The sequence below is a fragment of the Vicia villosa genome, unplaced genomic scaffold (genome assembly GCF_029867415.1).
Source record: "Vicia villosa cultivar HV-30 ecotype Madison, WI unplaced genomic scaffold, Vvil1.0 ctg.001126F_1_1, whole genome shotgun sequence".
Classification (NCBI taxonomy): Eukaryota; Viridiplantae; Streptophyta; class Magnoliopsida; order Fabales; family Fabaceae; genus Vicia; species Vicia villosa.
Window position 1 is genome coordinate 251990 of NW_026705493.1, and position 20618 is coordinate 272607.

General features: G+C 34.7%; 1 protein-coding gene across 1 annotated transcript; it reads left to right on the top strand.

Moving 5' to 3' along the window:
* The first annotated feature begins 277 nt into the window (after positions 1 to 277).
* Positions 278 to 811, top strand: LOC131633471 (uncharacterized). The gene has a single exon (XM_058904185.1). It carries the CDS (start codon positions 278 to 280, stop codon positions 809 to 811), a length of 534 nt encoding a protein of 177 aa, XP_058760168.1.
* Positions 812 to 20618: the final 19807 nt, after the last annotated feature.

Sequence of the window (20618 nt, forward strand, 5' to 3'; positions counted from 1 at the left end):
AATTGGTTAAAGTTAAAAGGAGTTTTAAGAAGGACTACAATGAGATACCTCAATAGAAAATTAGAAAGAGACTGGGCATTACATGAAGGGTGTATGCTATAGATGATGAGGTCGCGTTCGGACTTAATGTCGATATTTAAGAAGTGATATAAGTGGAAAGAGACTAATCTCGCAGTTAGAAATCTTTTATCACATGGATAAGGAGTATTGTATTTATGACTAGAAGGAAACTTACATTCGAAATCAAGATGGAGAGAATATGATAGTGGGACCAGAGATGGTGCAACAAACTACCGATAAAGTTAAGATGATTCGTCAAAGAATGAAAGTTTCCCAAGATCGCCAAAAGAGCTATGCAGATAGGCGTCGTAGGCCTTTGGAGTTTGAGGAAGGAGAACATGTATTTCTTCGAGTCACCCCAACCACCGGTGTAGGTAGAGCTTTAAAGGCGAGGAAACTGACCCCTAAATTTATTGGACCATACCAAATCACAGAGAGGATTGGGAAAGTTGCGTACAGAATTGCACTACCACCGGTACTATCAAAAATTCATGATGTGTTCCATGTGTCTCAATTAAGGAAATATGTTTCAGATCCCTCGCATGTGATAACACCCGATGACATCCAGTTGAAGGAAAACTTGTCATTTGAAGTACCCCCGGTAAAAATTGGAGATAAGAAGATTAAGCGCCTCAGAAACAAGGAGATACTACTAGTTAAGGTAATTTGGAACGAAGCCACAGGAGATGCAACTTGGGAACTAGAAAGCATGATAAAGGAACAATATCCAGAGCTCTTCAACACCGTCTAAGTTTCGAGGACGAAACTTATTTTAGGAGGGGAGTAATGTAAGACCCATAGTTTTATGTAACTATAAGTATCAGGGTGTAAGATTAATAAGGGAGTTAGAGGTTTTCGATCGTTAATTTTAATAAATAGTCTATAAATAAACATCGAGTGGTCGAAACCATACCGGAGCACTATCGAAAATTTAGTAATATTTTCCACGATGCTCTAATAGTTATAATTATCTATGAAAAAGATTTGTCACTTTTATCAAAAATTAAGTAGAAGTTTTCAGGTATACCGGTCGAAACAAATCATTATGCGAAAATTAGCGAGCGAAATATTTCGAGTTTTGATCCTTACCAGATTATTTTATTAATCTATATTATGCATAGAGCGAGTAGGTAAGCTCGTTTTATTTTTTTAACGCAATTTACGGTTATACTTTTACCTGTCAGAGCTTATTTAACCGGGTATTTTTATTTAAGATTTTGATAATTTTCAGTCTGTTTTATTAAACTTCGTACCGCGTAGATCATTTTAACATATTCATTTTTATTTTTTGATAAAATGCACGTTCGACTGTTATTCGTTCCGGGTATTTTTTTTCTATGTGTATACCTCGGTTAAAATAAAATAAAAACATGACATAGTATAACTATTTTTTTCTTACGTATGGTGTCTAAAGTTACTAAGCATCACTAACCAATAAAATATCATGATATTTTACTCAATGTCATAATGACTTTTACATGTGGGAGAATGATCTAATGGTTAGGGGACAACCTTGTCTCCAACACTATTCAATCCTATGGTTCTAAAATGCATACTCTTAGTTATTAATACAAGATGTGATCTAACTCAAATACAGAAAGCACACAGTTCCTTTTCTCTCTCAACATACATCTATCCCATCTTTCTTTCATATTGTCTCTTCTTCCTCTCCTCAATTCCAACCCTTTTTGAAAGCTCACATTCTGATATGATTTCTTCCTTCCCTATTAAAGATATAACTTCTACCAATTATTTGATTTTATATCTTATGACCTTCCAAGAGAATAATAATAATAATGTCTACTAATAACTACATGGCTACTGTAATACTTATAGTTAAGACTAGTGCTTTTAGAAAATGGTTTATATCGTGTTTAAACTATATTAATAATTTTATGAGTAACTAAAATGTTGTCTTGATTGTTGGGTTAATAATTGATTTGTGACTTTAACGTTAAAAAAATGGTTATTACATAAATCTGTACATATAACTCACTTATAAAAAAATTTCTTTTCGGTTTTGTTATATTCATGTTGGAGAATAAGAATTCTATTATACTTTTGGTCTAAGTTAAAAACTCACTTAGATATATAATTAAATTAAAAAAAAAAGAAGAAGATGGAAGTTTCTACTGTGAGAGGAATAACATATATAATTAAATTAATTCATTTCTACTTTAGACCAATTTTATGTCACTTATTTATAAGTATAACTAACCTGTTGGATTAGCAGTATCAAAGTATCAAGTTACCGGATATTGGAATTTATACAAAAAAAAAACAAAAGATAAGCATTTGGTTCTAATTTTCAAAATAAAGAATTTCAGTAGTGTGCATTTGTAACTATTCTCCAATTCCTATTAAAGAAAAATAATATATTTATATAAAGTTAATTTTATTTGGTATATTATTTTTGAGAAATATTTATGTTTAATGATTTTAAGGTTAACTTACAATTTCACATTTAATTAGAGGTATGATATAATGACTAATCGATTTCGTTTATACAAAAAGAGTATTAGGATGATGTGTATAACAATTCTCTACTTCCTGTTCTAAGATTTAAGTCCTCATTCATTTTAAATAAATATTTAAGTTGGTATGGATTCTTTTAAATATATATGATTATGATTATTTTAGAAATAAAATCAATATAATGATTTATTCTAAATTAAAAAAATTATATAGGGAATAATATTCTAAATTAGAATTTATAAGTTATTTTTAGAAGGAGACAAATCTAATTCGATTTTAAAATGTATGAAGTTTGATGACTTTGAAAATGATCTCACGGTAGTTTTTTTACGAATGGAAACTACTATCAATATTGTTTTGATAAATTATAAGTTTAAGTATAATAATTTATTTTCAATAGTTTTAATCAAAGTACTTGACAAATGAATTGATCAGAATGATAAATGAATTTAAAACAGTGACTATAAATTAGATAGAAAATTTTCTTTTGAAAGAGAAATTCTAAATTTCAATATGTGTCTCTTTAAATGTATAAAACTGAGCCTATATATTTTTCTATTACTTTGTAAGTTATTAAATAGGTTAAGTGATAATCTTAGTCATATCTATACATGATTTAGGATATAGGTGAATAAGTACAAACAAACTTGTTATAAATATAGTAAAGGAACTAGAATCGCCAATTTTTGGATAAAAGAAAGAATACTATATTTAATGGTAAAACGTTACTTGGTTTAGGGTTTGATAATACTCAGTCGGTGGAAAGTAGAGATAATCGAAAAGCTCGCTACGGTAAGGGCACTTTCTAACGATATTATATGTGATTGAATGCATATGTGTTGGTATGAATGATGGTGTGCCCGGTTGGGGTCTTGTGATAATTGTGTATCTTACTCAGAATGTTTAAATGATGTGTGCCCATATATGAATATGTGTTTATGCTGTGATGCTAAACTTGAGAATGTGTTTTCATATGATTTGTTGAAAATATATGAATTGACTTGTGGTTATGATTACATATGTGAAGATTATGTAAGTTCATATGATTTTTCGAATATATGAATTGACTATTGAGAAAATGTTATGATACATTTGCATTATGTGCTCATGCATATCATAGTTGCGTGTATGTCGAGAGGACTGCACCGGGTGAGGACTCTAGTAGATTGAGCCCACCTAATCCTGCGGGATTTTATTGAGTTGGTTACTGTTGGGATCACTTCTAGTGAGGCAGTACCTTGGTTTCTGTTGAGATCACTTCTAGTGAGGCAGTACCTCGGTGTCTGTTGGGATCACTTTTAGTGAGGCAGAACCTTTTAGTGGAAAGAGGCCACGACTCTCTGCGGAGAGGTAAAATTCCGGAATTCATGCATGTGAGGAACCCGGTTAGGGGGATCACACCCATGTAGAGTCTGCATTAGGATATTTATACATCACTTCATGTATTGAAATAACTATGGTGACTGTTGTATATCATGTATTACTTGCATGTGTGTATTCTTTCATGTATGCTATTTTTAGATCGTGACCCTCTACTATTATTCTGTTGTGGCTAACGACCACCCAGGCTGTTAGCAATTGGGGATAGTTAAGGTATCCTGGTGTCGTGAAGACTTGCAAGATGTGAATGTCTTTGGCTAGGAGTTCAAGATCAGCTTAGGGTTTTGTTTCAGAGTGTTGTCTGTGTTTGTTTGGGAAGTTTGTTGTTAAAGCTGAATGCTTAATTTGTGTGTGTGGTTTTGACCTTTACTTGTTGTCAAATACTCTGTACGCAATTATATTCAAGTGGTCAAATATTTTATGACCTTGGGCATTGCGCTGGGCCTATTTATGGAAAAGACTTAGACCGAAAAGCTCGTACTCTGATTTATCATTTTTATTATTCCTAAAAGGACAGTGGTCCATATTTTGTAAGGCATTAATTTTGAAAAAAAAAAATACACTCTCGCTGTTAAAAATCGGGGTGTTACAATCTCCTTTATTTTTTAAACAGATAACGGGGGTTTTAAACCTCCTCTATTTGTACAGTAAAAATGCCATTTTTGGTAGCTTCATCAACCTGCAAAAATAAGTGTTAGGAATAAAAATAAATGACCCAGATCCCCTAATTAGGATGCTCTGAGTCCAAATATGACGTTAGTTTCGCTGTTTGAGTATTGTATTTATGGATTCGAAGAGATCAAAGTTGGAACATGCATGAACACTTGTTAATGGCATAGAGCTATCCTCACGTGGAAACTAACATGTTAGAGCCCAGATCTTCCCAATAGGACCTCATGAACACATTAGGATGATTAGATTACATTGAGACTGATTGAATATAGGAAAACGAAAATTGATCATATATGAATATGAAGAACACTATGCACGTGCTACGACTCTCATGGGACCATATTAAGGGTTCATTCTTACTCTATATGATCTCAAAAGATGATTGAAAGTGTTTGTTTGTATTGATATTGAGACTGATTGAATATAGGAAAACGAAAATTGATCATATATGAATATGAAGAACACTATGCACGTGCTACGACTCTCATGGGACCATACTAAGGGTTCATTCTTACTCTATATGATCTCAAAAGATGATTGAAATTAGGATGATTAGATTACATTGAGACTGATTGAATATAGGAAAACGAAAATTGATCATATATGAATATGAAGAACACTATGCACGTGCTACGACTCTCATGGGACCATATTAAGGGTTCATTCTTACTCTATATGATCTCAAAAGATGATTGAAAGTGTTTGTTTGTATTGATATTGATTGGAATATGGAAAACGAAAATTTACAAAGTTATGAGATTTTTTGAGAATTTTGTGAAGTTCTATGCTATGCCCTCTTGCTATTTTCGTTCTCCTTTGATTGTTGGAGTATGCTAGCCTATTTATAAGCCATGGAGTGCTTAAAAACTAAGCTAAGAAGCATTAATTGTCTTTGTTGGAATCTTGACTTTCAAACTTAAAATTCAAGCAACCATTGCTTCACTTTTCCACACTCTTGCCATAGACTTGCTTTTCACCTTCCTTGCTGCATAATTAAGTCCCATGTGGAGACTTTAGCTTAGAAAATAAGCTATGCTTTATCCTTTCTTTTTTTCCTTTTTAATTTAATCTTAAATGATAAAATTAAATCAAAAAATGGAGAAAAATGTTATGGGGTTGGTCTTGGTCGTGGGAGGCCCATAATATTATGGAAATGATGTTTGAACCATGAAAACTTGGCCCCTTTTGGAAAAAATGCATTTTTGAGCAATGTTGGTTTTATGCATTTTCCAAAATTTAGCCAACTTCAACAAGGTGTAAATCCCTCAATTTTTGTCATATGAAGGAGATCTTGCACTTTTTGGAAACCTCAAAGAGTCCTCTAACCAATGCCTTTGGTCTCATGTCAAAATGATTTTTGATGCTCTTTGTGTGTCCTTTTGAAAAAAGTGTCTTCTTGTTGACTTTGAAAATGACCTGTAATGTCTTTGATCATATTTTTCAAATGGTGAATCCAATGACCATGGGATCAATGGAATTTGAAAGATAATTGAATTTCCTTCAAAATGAGCTTTGGTTTGAATTTTTTGGATGAAGGATGAGAGAGTTATGATCAGTCAAAGTTGAGTTGACTTTTCAGGCAAAAACCCTAATTTTGAATCTTAGGGTTTTGTTGATTTTTGATCTTTCCTTGATGAATTATGATCATCCAATGATCAAATGATGAATCCTTTGACAAAATATGGACTTTGACAAAAAATTTCATTTTTGACTGTCTGTTGACTTTTTTGGTCAAACGGGTCGTCTGTTGACTGTTTGAGCTGCTGACGGTGCGTCTGAGTGAATTGAAGTTTGAAAATTTGTATGATGGTACTTTGAGTTATATGGATGTGCATGAAATCCATTTGAGGTCTCAAAAGCTTGTTTCTCCTGTAAAAACAAGAAAACCCTAGTCAGGGACTGTTTGTGTAGGAGACAGTTAAGCGTACCTGATTTTTGTGCAGTGTTGAGTCTCTGCTAATCGCGTGATATTCAGAAGACTTCTAGAACAAAAATCTTGGAATTTTGAATTGTAAAAGATTGATTTGATTGATGGTACAAAACACTGAGAATTGTACTGCCAGCAGTTTGGCTGTCAACTGACTGTTCAGGTATTGAATGAGTTCTTCAGAAGTTGTTGGAACACTCGTACTAACTTTTTCAGAGTTTCGATGAGCTTTTGTTCTTTCTATTTCAGAAGTTTTGCAGTTTCAACTTCTATATCTGCAAGAGATTCAAACTGCTTTGACTTTTGAGTGCCAAGCTTATCATCAAACCTTACATTAATGGATTCCTCCACAATTCGTGTTTCAGTGTTATACACTCTGTAGCCTTTTGAGCGTTCAAAGTATCCTAACATTAAACACTTTTTTAACTTAGAATCAAACTTGTTCAATTGATCTTTAGTGTTTAATATAAGGGTTAATAGTAATTCACCCCCCTGTAATGTTAGCGAATTTTGCTTTTTCCCCCTCCCTGTCTTTTGGCAATGGTTTTTTCAAAAAAACTGTTGCCAAAACCTGCCTTTGGCAACGGTGGGGGTGTAAACCGAAACTCGCTCATGTTATAGGGGGGTAAACTACTATTAACCCTTATTATAAAGGAGGTACATCCGAAAGGATGAAAATATGAAATGTTGGGCTTTCTGTTCTTCCACAATTCATAAGGAGTCTTTATAAGAATGGATCTTATAGAGATTCTATTTGGAATGTAGCATGCTGTGTTAACTGCTTCCGCCCAAAAGTGTTTATCCATGTTAGTCTCATTGATCACGCTTCTGGCCATTTCTTGTAGACTTCTATTTTTTCTTTCTACAACTCCATTTTGTAGAGGAGTTCTAGGACACGAGAAATCATGAGAAATGTCGTACTCATTGTAGAGTTTTTTGAAACATCTGTTTTCAAACTCTCCACCATGATCACTTCTGACTTTTACAATTCTAAACTATCTTTCATTTTGAACTTGGTTTCAGAAGTTAGAGAACATAGTATATGACTTATCCTTGTGTCTTAAGAACTTTACCCATGTCCATCTGCTATAGTCATTTGCGATCACTAATCCGTACTTCTTTCTACTGATTGAGGCAGTTTTCACTGGTCCAAACAGATCTATATGTAGAAGTTTTAATGTTCTAGAGGTAGAGACAACATTTTTAGATTTAAAAGTAGGTTTTGAAAACTTGCCTTTTTTACATGCTTCACACAGAGCATCTGAGCTGAACTTCAGGTTAGGAAGTCCTCTGACTAGATTGAGTTTGTTAATCTGAGATATTCTTCTCATACTAACATGTCCCAATCTTTTGTTGCAATACGAATTGATCATGAAAGTGAATTGGAAAACCTCCTCTTTGATGATTATTGTGATAAAAACTGTATTTAACATTATATTTCAATTCCAAGAATTCCATAACAAAATGGTGTTGCTGAGCGCAAAAATAAAGTTTTAGAGGAGTTGGCAAGAACTATGAGCAATGCAGGTGGTCTACCAAAATATTTTCGGGCCGATGCGACAAGCATGTCATGTTATATTTTAAATAGTATACTTATACGTCCTATTTTAAACAAAACTCCTTATTAACTTCTTAAAGGTAAAAAACCAAATTTATCACATCTTCACGTCTTCAAATGTAAGTGTTTCGTATTGAACAATGGTAAGGACAACCTTGAAAATTTTGATGTGAAAGCTGATGAAGGTATCTTCCTTGGATACTCTCAATCAAGCAAAGCTTATCTACTATCTATCTATTACTAAGAAATTGACCAAACTGTCAAAATTACCCTTTCCACTAAAAAACATTACACTACAAATTGGACAAAATAGTAACTAACAAAATCACCCAACCACTTTTCTATTGTCCAATGAAAATCAACTTTTTTTCCAAGTGTCAATTGCATGTTTATGATTCAACTTTTTCTCCCAAACACACATCTTCTCTCTCTTACTTAAAATTTCAAATTTCTTTTACATTTCATTTTCTTTCACTTTCTTACTTTCATTTTAATTTTTCTTAATTTATTTATTATCACAAAAAATATTAATAATCTATTTTTAAATTTTAATCTTACTAAAAATTTCAAATTTCTTTCACATTTCATTTTTCCATACTTTCTTACTTTCATTTTAATTTTTCTACATTTATCTACTATCACAAAAAATATTAATAATTGATCATTTAATTGTTGTCCCAAAAATATTTAATTATTTCACGGGTCACTATCAACTCAATATTTAATTTTTTTTAATCGATCATTACACATTTTCTCTATCTTAATTAAAATTTCAAATTTCTCTCACTTTTTTTTTTCGCACTTTCTTAGTTTCATTTTAATTGTTTTCTCTATTTATTTATTATCTCACGGGTCACTATCAAAATAATGTCTATTTTATTTTAATCAATCATTGTCTTTATTTGAGAGATATTATCTTTATTTTTATTTTTTTCCCCATCTCACGATTTTTTATTATTATTTAAAACAATTAAATATCCATGATTATTGTTTATTTTACATTTGTTTTTAAATATATTTTATATCGCATCAAATAATTTTTTATTTCACGGGTCATTATCAACATAGTAGCTATCTTATTTTAATCAACAATTACTATTAATTGAGAGATAATTTTTATTTTTAAATGTTAATATTTCATTTTTATTATCTCCATCTTATAGTATTTTTTATATGATTATTTAATATAATTGAATTTATATGATCATTTTTTATTTATAATTATACCATCCATTTTTAATTTATACGTATCTAATTAAATTTTATACAATATTAGAGTATTTAATAAGAGATTACTTACTTTTGAAGAGTTTCTTCATGTCACTTTTGATGAGTCTTATCAGATAAATATTGTGAAAGGTATTTCTATTTATGATACAGGTATATCTTCAAAAGACATACTCAAAGACACCGAAGAAGGAACTGATCAACCTGAAGCGGTAAAACCTAAGGAGGAAGAAGATGATGATCCTAAAAAAGGAAATGAGTAAAAATCCAACTGAAGTGGATAATATTCCCTTCGCTTAGAATACTTCCAAGGACCATCCAATTGACAACACTCATGGAGATATCACCAAATGCGTGACTACACGCTCTAAGATAAGTAATTTATGTTATTTTGCATTCATGTCACAAATTGAATCTAAAAATGAAAAAGAGGCCCTACTTGATGAGCATTGGCGTATGACCATGCAAGATTAGTTAAATCGATTTAAAAGAAATGATGTGTAGAACCTTGTCCCACCTCCAAGAGATCATCAAGTTATAGGCACTAAGTGGGTTTTTAGAAATAAATTGGATGAAAATAGAGTGATAACAAGGCTCAAAGCCCGACTATTAGCTTATAGATATAAACAAGAGGAGTGCATAGATTATGAGGAAACTTATTCTCCGGTTTCGCGACTCGAGGCTATCCGCCTTTTACTTGCCTTTGAATTCTCTAAAAATTTCAAATTATTCCAAATGGATGTGAAAAGTGTTTTCCTTAAGGGTTACATAAATGAAGAAGTGTAGGTTGCACAACCTCCCAGTTTTGAAAATCACGAGTATCCTAATAATGTCTTTAAATTTAAACGAGATTTGTATGGTCTCAAACAAGTCCCTAGAGCTTGGTATGAGTGACTTAGCAAGTTCTTTCTTGATCAAGGATATTCTAGAGGGAAGGTTGCTACAACACTTTTCACTAAACCTCAATGAAAACATATACTACTCGTTCAAATTTATGACGATGACATTATATTTGGTTCTACTAACATGCAATTATTCAAAGAGTTTTCAAAGATAATGCATGGAGAATTTGAAATGAGTCTAATGGGAGAGTTAAACTAATTTCTCGAACTTCAAATAATATAGCTCCAAGAGTGGACATTTGTGTGTCAAACAAAGTACTGCCAAGAGTTTCTTAAACACTTTGGAATGATAGAAGTAAAGTCAATTGAAACTCCAATAACCACAAATGAAAACTTGGAAAAAGATGAAAACGGTAAGGATGTTGACGTCAAGCAGTATAGAGGTAAGATTGGATCTATTTTATATCTTACTATATTTAGGCCTGACATTATGTTTAGTGTTGCCTTGTCAACTGTTGAGGTGGAATAAGTTGTAGCAGGATGTTTTATGTTCGAATTTTATGTCTTAAACAATAACTACTTAATTTCGACATTAAATTCCGGCGTATTCTTATAATGTGCGATAATACTAGTGCTATTAGCCTAACTAAAAATTTTATGCTACACTCTCGTAATAAATATATTGAGATACATTACCCTTTCCTACGTGATAATGTTTCAAAAGGGGATGTTGTGTTTGAGCATGTTGATAGAAAAATTTAACTTGCCGATATTTTCACAAAACCACTTGCAATTGATTCATTTTTCAATATTTATCAGGAATTGGGTATTCTCGATATCTCAAATTTTGCCTAAATATTTTGATACATGCACTCTTTACAAAACTATTTTAACATTCATTCGAAAGTTCTATTTCATTTGAGTGCATCCTTCATTTCTCATCCAATGAGGTAATATTGTTTCACTTATATCTTTAATCGTAAGTTTTTATTTCTTGTGTTGTTAATTTATGTATCTTGAAATTTGATTCTATGTTTATGTGATATAATCGTATGATGCAATCCGATTAATTTTAATTTCAAAAAATTTTATGGTTAATGTGTGAGTATTTTTAATCCATATGATTATAGTGACTTCATGTTTTAATCATTTGTATTTCATGATCATATGCATCTCATGATATAAATTCTGAACATTTGGATGCCATTGTGTTTAAGCATTTTGTTATCTATATTTTTTTCTAACTTTATTCTAAGAGATTTGTAATGAATTTACATTTCATTTTTGAAGGAGTGAAAAACACTTAGAAAGGGGGGATTGAATAAGTGTAACTCAAAAACTTTGGATGATAAAAACAATGAACACACTTATTTTTATCCTGGTTCGTTGTTAACGAAACTACTCCAGTCCACCCTTGACAAGGTGATTTACCTCAACTGAGGATTTAATCCACTAATCCAACTGATTACAATGGTTTTCCACTTAAATACCCTCTAAGTCTTCTAGAGTCAACATATCACAACTTGATCATTCTAGGAATCCTTTTACAATCAATGTAAAATAAAGTTTACAAGAGTTTGTTTGCTTCTAATAAAGCTGAAATCACAACCGTGATATTTCTCTTAAGTTCTAAACTTAACACTCACTAAATATTACAAGAGTTTATGAGGGTGAAGATGAAGTTCGTAAGCTTTTGAATTCGACGACGTTTCTGTATTTTTGCGCAAGTGTTATAAATATTAAAAGTGCTCTACTTTGCTTCTGTTCAGAACTTCTATTTATAGGCCTTGAGAGAAGATGACCGTTGGGGTGCATTTAATGGTATGCGTGTAAAGTACAACGCTGCATTTAATGTTTCACACTTTTGTCAACTACCTCGAGCCATGCTTTTTTTGCTTTTACTGACTTTGCCTTTTGTAGCTTTTAACGTTCCTTTTGTCAATCAGAGATTAGACTTAGTAGCCGGTCATCTTGTACTTTCTTCTGGACTCAAATTTGAAGATAAACAACATTTGAATATCTGAGTCAACAGCTTAGTGCAGAGCATCTTCTTGTCTTCTGCCTTGGAATAGCTTTGAGCGTGATACCATCAGAGCTTCAGAGCTTATGCTTCTGACTTCAGTCTTCTGATGCTTTACAGTCCATGTTCTGATTCTACTTGACCATCTTATGATGTCTTGCCAGAGCATGTTCTGATGTAGGCACCAGAACCTTCTGAGTCAGTGCTTCTGAGCGCTGCTTTGTGCATACTCTTTATATATTTCTTGAAATGGAAAATGCAAAGGATTAGAGTACCACATTGTCTTATACACAATTCATACATAATGTTATCATCAAAACTAAGAATATTGATCGGAACATTTCTTGTTCTAACAATCTCCCCCTTTTTGATGACGACAAAAACATATATATTTGATATGAATTTGTAACCAAAATATCAGATGAACAAAGATAATTACACAGATATAGCATAAGCATATAATAAGAGTGTGTGAATATGTCTCCCCTAAGATTAACAATCCCCCCCTGAAATTAATACTAGAAGAATTTATAAATAAAAGACTTCTCTGAGTATTTTTCCATTTTAGTCGAGACTTTCACTTTGAATAGAACTTCAGAATGTTCAGAACTTCTCGTTATTGCTTCCATAGGACAACTTCAGAGCTTTGAAATTCTCTTTGTAATCAATTGAATCAGAACAATCCTTGCCTCTGATCTTGAAGCTTCAGAGCACTAAGCTTGCTTCAAATCTTTAGGAGCTTTAGAATTTCTTTTCCCATGTACTTGCTTCTCATGTTTAGCTTTTTCAAGAATATCTCATTCCTGCAAAAACTATGAAAGACAGAGAACTTGCAAATAATGCTAGAAATGTTGAGACTTAATCCCACCAACTGATATAATAAATCAATTCAATTATCATGTTTCTCCCCCTTTTTGTCATAACATCAAAAAACATACAAGATTCAGATGAAAAAGACACACAGAGTGAAGAAGGAAAAAATTGCATTGATTAATCAGAAGATAACAATACAGAAGCAGATGCAAGAAACAGATGCAAAAAACAAAGAAAATAAACTAAGACACAAGACAGACTACGACTGGCTAAGCTTAGAGGCTAAGACGACCAGAAGGTTCTTAATCTCAGTAGTGTCTTCAACTTTCTTCTGAGTAGCTTCTTTCTGATCCTTCATGAAAGATCTGAACTCAGCATGAGTGTCTGAAGGAGTGAAAAACACTTAGAAAGGGGGGATTGAATAAGTGTAAGTTCAAAAACTTGAATGATAAAAACAATGAACACAATTATTTTTATCCTGGTTCGTTGTTAACCAAACTACTCTAGTCCACCCCTTTAGAGTGATTTACCTCAACTGAGGATTTAATCCATTAATCCAACTAATTACAATGGTTTTCCACTTAGATACCCTCTAAGTCTTCTAGAGTTTACAGATCACAATTGGATCACTCTAGGAATCCTTTTACAATCAATGTAAAAATAACGTTTACAAGAGTATGTTTTGCTTCTAATAAAACTGTAATCACAACTGTGATATTTCTCTTAAGTTCTAAGCTTAACACTCACTAAATATTACAAGAGTTTGTGAGGTTGAAGATGAAGTTCGTGAGCTTTGAATTAGACAATGTTTTAGTATTTTGCACAAGTGTTCTACTTTGCTTGTGATCAGAACTTCTATTTATAGGCCTTGAGAGAAGATAACCGTTGGGGTGCATTTAATGCTATGCATGTAAAGTACAACGCTGTATTTAATGTTTCACACTTTTGTCAACTACCTCGAGCCATGCTTTTGCTGCTTTTACTGACTTTGCCTTTTGTAGTTTCTAACGTTCCTTTTGTCAGTCAGAGATTAGACTAAGTAGCCTGTCATCTTGTACTTTCTTCTGGACTCAGGTTTGTAGATAGACAACGTTTGAATTTCAGAGTCAATCAGCTTGGTGCAGAGCATCTTTTTGTCTTTTGATTTTGAAGAGCTTTGAGCGTGATACCATCAGAGCTTCTGCTTCTAACTTCACGTTCTTCTGATGCCTCATAGTTCATGTTCGTATTCGGCTTGACCATCTACTGTTGTCTTGCCAGAGCATGTTCTCATGTAGCCATCCAGAACCTTCTGAGTCAGTGCTTCTGAGCGCTGCTTTGTGCATAATCTTTATGTATTTCCTGAAATGGAAAATGCAAAGGATTAGAGTACCACATTGTCTTATACAAAATTCATATATAATGTTATCATCAAATCACAGAATATTGATCAGAACAAATCTTGTTCTAACAGTGTCCTCGTGCTTGTCAAGACGAGTAGCAAAGCTTGCTTGATTTTGTTGAAGCTTGTCCAAAGTGTTCATCAGAACAGAGACAGAAGGTCCAGCAGAAGTAACATCAAAGCTATTGTCCATAGCAGGAGGATTTGCATCAGCTTCAACCATCAGAACATCTTCATGATATTCCGAAGCAGGAATCTCAGCATCTGGATGTTCTAGAGCTATAAGAATGGCAGCCAGATTCTCTGGAGGAATTAGAGCAACAGGTTCTGGTGGGTATTCGACTTCTGGATATACCATATTTGGTGCTTTAACAGAGGGATTCTCCCTAAGCCAGTTGAATAGGAATTAAACGTCTCTAGTTAGAACTCTGTAGGAGTGTGGCTTCCATACAACTATAGCCAGAGGTTGTACTTCTTCAAGCTCATCAACAATAGACTCCTTATCTATCGCTGGCTTCCAATTTGTTATTGGATGATAGTATTTACCATCATCGAACTCCAAAAAGTAACTAGAAGGTCCAGGAGCATTAGCCAAACACTTCTTCTTGATATCCAGAAAATCAATCTGAATACCCTTCTCAATAACTCTCTATAGTTTGCCTGCAACAACATGATCCATCTTGGAATCATGTGCAGCTTTCAGATCATCTATGCTTGTTCTTACCTTAAGTGTTAACAATTCACAAAGTGTATCAACAGAAGATTTAGAGGGGGATGTTCTGAGAGGAGAGATTGGGATTGGGAGATGGAGAGAAGAAATTGGTTTATTTGAGTGAGAGAGGGCATAAGGTTGAGAAACTCTATCAAGAAAAAACAAAGATTCGGCTTCGTTGTCAGAGTCCAAAACTACAACAACGGGGTTATATTTTTGTTTGGGCTTATAGTTACAAGAACGCATGAGGTCGTTGTAAGAGTCAGAATTTGTGGATTCAGATACGGTGGTATTGCAGTTAATAGGATTGACTACAGGAGTGTAGTTTGAATGAGGAGGTGGTTGAGAAGTTGATATGATAGCGTGAGGTGTGTCATACCCTAATTTTGACCCCCCTGAGATGTCATATCATCAGGCTTCTCATCAGATCAAAACAGATCCTCGGAGCAGCCACTTATTCATCTGGAGCTCAATCGAGGGTTGATCAGTGGTTTTCACACGTATTTTTACCGCTGTTTTTAGTTATCTTTAAGTATTTTATTTTATGTTTTAATTCATTATTCGTCATGTTATGCTTTGGTTTTGTGTTTAAGTGTTTGCAGACTCAGATGAATGAAGTGGAGAAAATCAGTGCAAAACGTGAAGAAATTGATGAAAATGCAGATGGCCTGGCCAAACGCGTCTCCACACGCGTGTGGAGCCTGCACAAGTATATCCTGCTGCTCAAACGCGTCCCCAGACGCGTGTGGAAGTGAAATATTGAGGTCTGCTGGCCAAACGCGTGCCCAGACGCGTCCCTGACTCCCACACGCGTGCCCACACGCGTCCCAAAAGCCACAACTGCAAAGGAAATGCCTGCCCCTCCCAGGACGCGTCCCAGGACGCGTGTCACAGCACCAGACGCGTGTCCACACGCGTGTGCACGAGATTTTTGGGCCTGTTTTGCTGAAAAGCCCAGAATGACAGTAATAAAAGAACCAGAATGCGTTTGGACAGGGGTTCGACGAATTTGGGAGCGAAAATACATTAGAGAGGCTGGATAATTCAAGATTGATGCAAGGAGTGAAGGATTCTATGAGCATTAGCCATTGAAGATCTGATTCCTTCATTTATCTGTAATGTCTACAATCAAAACTATGTTTTCCGTTATTTTTATGAGTAGCTAAACCCCCGATTGCTAGAGGGGTGATCTTGATTCTGAATGTGATAACTTTATTTCTTTGATGCAATAATAATTTGGTTTTCATATAATTGATTTGGTTTACATCTGTTCTTTATGCCTTAACCGTCGGACAAACGGATAATGAATTTGTATGAATAAATTTAGCTGGACAGCAATTGTTCATTGACATGATTAAGAACATAGGATAATAATTATCACCTAGGACTAGGGATATTTTATCTTAACCGGAAATTCTTGGTATTGGAATGCTTGATCATAATTATAATTATCTATGGACATAGCAATTAGGTTGTGACGTCAAAGATCTTTTCACTAAGGCCTTAGGATTAGATATTCTTGAGAACCGGTAATCAATTGTGAAACTATGTTATTGCATTGAGAAGGATAGTTGTTACAGGAAGAATCATTCACCGACCCCTAGCAACCTACTCATCTCTGATCATCGTTTTAATATTTTGCTTATTTACATTATTTGCTAAACCAAGCAAAACCCCTTTTGAACTTTTGTTTAATTGAAACACTGATAAAACTCTATATCGTCAAGCAGTCCTTGAGATTCGATACTTGGGATTTTCCCATTACTACTACATAGGCAAAAATAGTACACTTGCTATTTTCCTATCAAGTTTTTGGCGCCGTTGCCGGGGACTGCCGAAGATAATTGAGTTTTAGATTTATTTCAATTAAAATTTTGTTGCTCTGCGACTAAAATTTTATTTTCTACACTATTTATTTTTCCTAATTATAATAATTAACTAATCTGTTTATGCGAGGCAAGGCCTCAGCTGAATTTCTTTTTGACGCAGAAATTGAAAGAACTTTGCACGCAAGGCGTAGGCAAGCTCGGTTGGCTAATCTGGAACCTGAAGAGGAAATTTTGTCAGTTCATTCCGATTTAGAGTCTGAAAGTGAAGAAGAAACCATGGGGGAAAATCCTCCTCCTCCTGAGAGGCTTCTTGGTGACTACGGTGTTGCAAACAACCCGGGAGGAAGACTCACAATTGTCAACCAACCGGTAAATGCGGCAAATTTTCAATTGCATCCGAGCACAATAAATCAGCTGGAAAGAAAACCTTTCACCGGAAAGGTTAATGAAGATGCAAACAAGCACCTACAGAGATTTCTAACCATGAGCACAACTCTAAAAATTGATGGTCATACTGAAGAAGCAAAGAGACTGAGGATGTTCCCTTTTACTCTAGCAGAAGAGGCAGAAGAGTGGTTCTATTCGCTACCAGCGGGCAGTATCACATCGTGGGGAGAGATGGAAAAAGCTTTCCTAAATGAATATTTTCCAGCTTCAGTTTTTCTACGAAAAAGGTATGAAATTCTGAACTTCAAGCAAAAGGAGGGTGAGTCGTTGGGGGATGCCTATAAAAGGTTCAAGAGGACTTTGGTGGCATGTCCGACACACAATATGGACAAAACTGAACAAATGCAAATGTTTGTGAACGGGTTGAGAATCAAGACAAATCAGTTAATCGACACAGCAGCTGGAGGCTCAACAAATTTCACAATAGCCTCTGGTATCATCAAGATCATTGAAGCAATAGCTGCAAATGAGCATTTGGAGCTGTATGATAGGTGTGCCAGTAAACCAGAAGGAATCATTGATCTCAAGCTGGAAACCTCAAAAATCCGAGTTGAAGATGCAATATCGGCTGAAGTTGAAAAAAGATTGAAGGCTATGAATATATGTACACAACAGGTGGCTCAAGTGCAACAAGCTCAACATGTAATCTGTGAAATTTGCAATGGTCCTCATCAAACTGTTTGTTGTGTTGCGACTCCCAAGCAAATTGAAGAAATCAAATTCTTGAGGCAAAATAATCCTTATTCTAACACCTATAATCCTGGGTGGAAGAATCATCCCAACTTCGCATGGAAAGATCAACATCAACAACAACAACAAGGCCCTCAGAAGGCGGAGTGGGAAGTAGCTATCGAGAGATTGGCGGGACAATGCTCTCAGTTTCAAGAAGAGACAAGAAACAACCATAGGAACACCACAGCTTCAATCAAAAATCTAGAAGTTTAAGTGGGTCAAATAGCACAGCACCTCACTCTACAGGCACAAGGCAACTTTCCGGGTGCAACCGTGAAAAATCCGAAAGATCAAGAGAAGATTAATGCTGTTACAACAAGAAGCAAAAGAGTGACTGAATCTGAAAAAGAAAAAGAGGAAATAGATGATCCTATGGTAATAGAGGTGGATTTGGAAATAAGAGAAAATCCGAAAGAACCAGAAGTTGTGATACCACCGGTTAAACTAGTTGAAGAAAAAAAGAAGAAAGATGCTGAAACGGTGATCAAACTACCCTTCCCTTCCAGAGTGACAAAGAAGAATTCAAAAGAGAAGGACTTTAAGAAGTTTACTGCATTGTTCAAAAGGCTAGAGGTGAATTTACCCTTCTTCGAAGCACTTGAGCACATGCCATTGTATAAGAAATTTCTGAAGGAGGTAATGACAAAGAAGAGATCAGTGGAAGGAGAATAAAAAATTGCAACTGAGAAGTGTGGAATAATCTCGTCAGCAAGAAAGATCCCAATAAAGAGGAAAGACCCTGGAGCGGTGGCGATACCATGCACTATCAATAATACCACATTTAAAAAGGTACTCCTCGATTCTGGTTCTAGTGTGAGTTTAATGCCTTTGTCAATCTTTAAAAAGCTTGAATTGGAAAAGATTAGTGAGAGTAAGACACAGTTAAGGTTTGCTGATCACACCATTAAGAAATCATATGGGGTAGCTGAAGATGTACTAGTGGAAGTTGATAAGTTTGTATTCCCTGTTGACTTCCACATCATGGACATTCCGGAAGACGAAGAAACGCCTATCCTTCTTGGGAGGCCATTTTTGTCGACAGGCCGCTGCAACCTCGACATTGAAAAGGGGACACTAACGCTGAGATCTTTTGATGAAGAAGTAACCTTGAAGATGTTAGGAGTTAAGAAACATAGGGCGGTTGTGAATGATCAAAACTCTGGTGGTATGACAGAAAGTGAAAAAAAAGACAAAAAACCTGAGCAGCTCCAGGAAAAAGTTTCAAGCATAGCATCTCGGGTAGAAACAACTCATGAAGCTATCAAAAGTCCGAAGAAGGCTAAGAAAGTCAAGAAGAATGTGGTAAGTGAATTGAAGAGAAAAGTTGTCCATGCCTTTCATCTTCATGAGTTTTTGGTTGCAGAGGTGAAAAGCAACCAGGTGTGGAATAGAAAATACCCTCCATAATAAAGAGTAATGGACCGTCGAGCCATGCGACGTTAAACGAAGCGCTTCGTGGGAGGTAACCCACAGTTTTAATAATTAATTTCTCTGTTTGTTTGTTTTATTTTAAGGAAATAAAAGGGGCATTTCAAGTAGAAGCTATGGAGTGCATTACCCTCTGTGAGTCACCTCTCTCGAGCTTGTTCTAAAACATTGAGGTCAATGTTTCGTTCAAGTTTGGGGGAGGTTTTACTCTTTGCATTTTAATTTATATTGCTAGTATAATATGTGTAAGACCTACAAAATCATTCTCCCAAATTTTGACCGAAATTTTTAATTTTTGAAGAGTTTTGATCTTAAAGAGCGACCGGGAATAGTATATAGAGATGAAGGGAGGATTGTTTGAGGACAGGAAGTTCGGAATAATGTGACAAGAAGAGGTTTGGTTAAACACCCTTGGTTCCTTAAATGAAATACGAGTCCAACGTGTAGATTTGCACCATAGTACTTGTATCCTGAGAAGTACTCCTCGAGTAGTTTATTGATACAGTCTGGCATAATTCAGATTCACATGCATGATGATTGGTTGAAAAAAAAATAATAAAGGATATAAGGTTGGCACCAAATGATGAAAAGACGGTAAAAGGCAACCGGCTCGCTAAGTTGGGTAACTCTCACCCGGTTATTCAGCCCAAAGGAGGTTGATCCCCAAACGTCGTCCAAAAGGGCAATATATAACTGCAAAGTTTGAAAATTTCATCGGTAATAAAAAGGTAGCAAATGCTGCTCGTTTGGTGCTCGAAAAAGAAAATAAAAAGCCTTGATCTGTCTCATGCATGTGATGATTATAAGAAATACAGTGCCTTAATGTGATTGTTCGAATGAAAGAGGAGAAAAATCGGAAAGAGACTTAAGTGCAAAGCATAGTTGGAGAGGTATCCAAAAGAGGAGCTTAAGGTTTAAAGTGGTGGCAGAAACTCGTCGCGTCATGTGAATGTCGGACCAACTGTTTCTTGATCAATACAAACAGATATCTCACGTATGAACACTGGTGTACTCTGAAGATCATTGACTCTTGTATTTGTTGCTTGAGGTCAAGCAACGGTTTAAGTTTGGGGGAGTTTGATCAGTGGTTTTCACACGTATTTTTACCGCTGTTT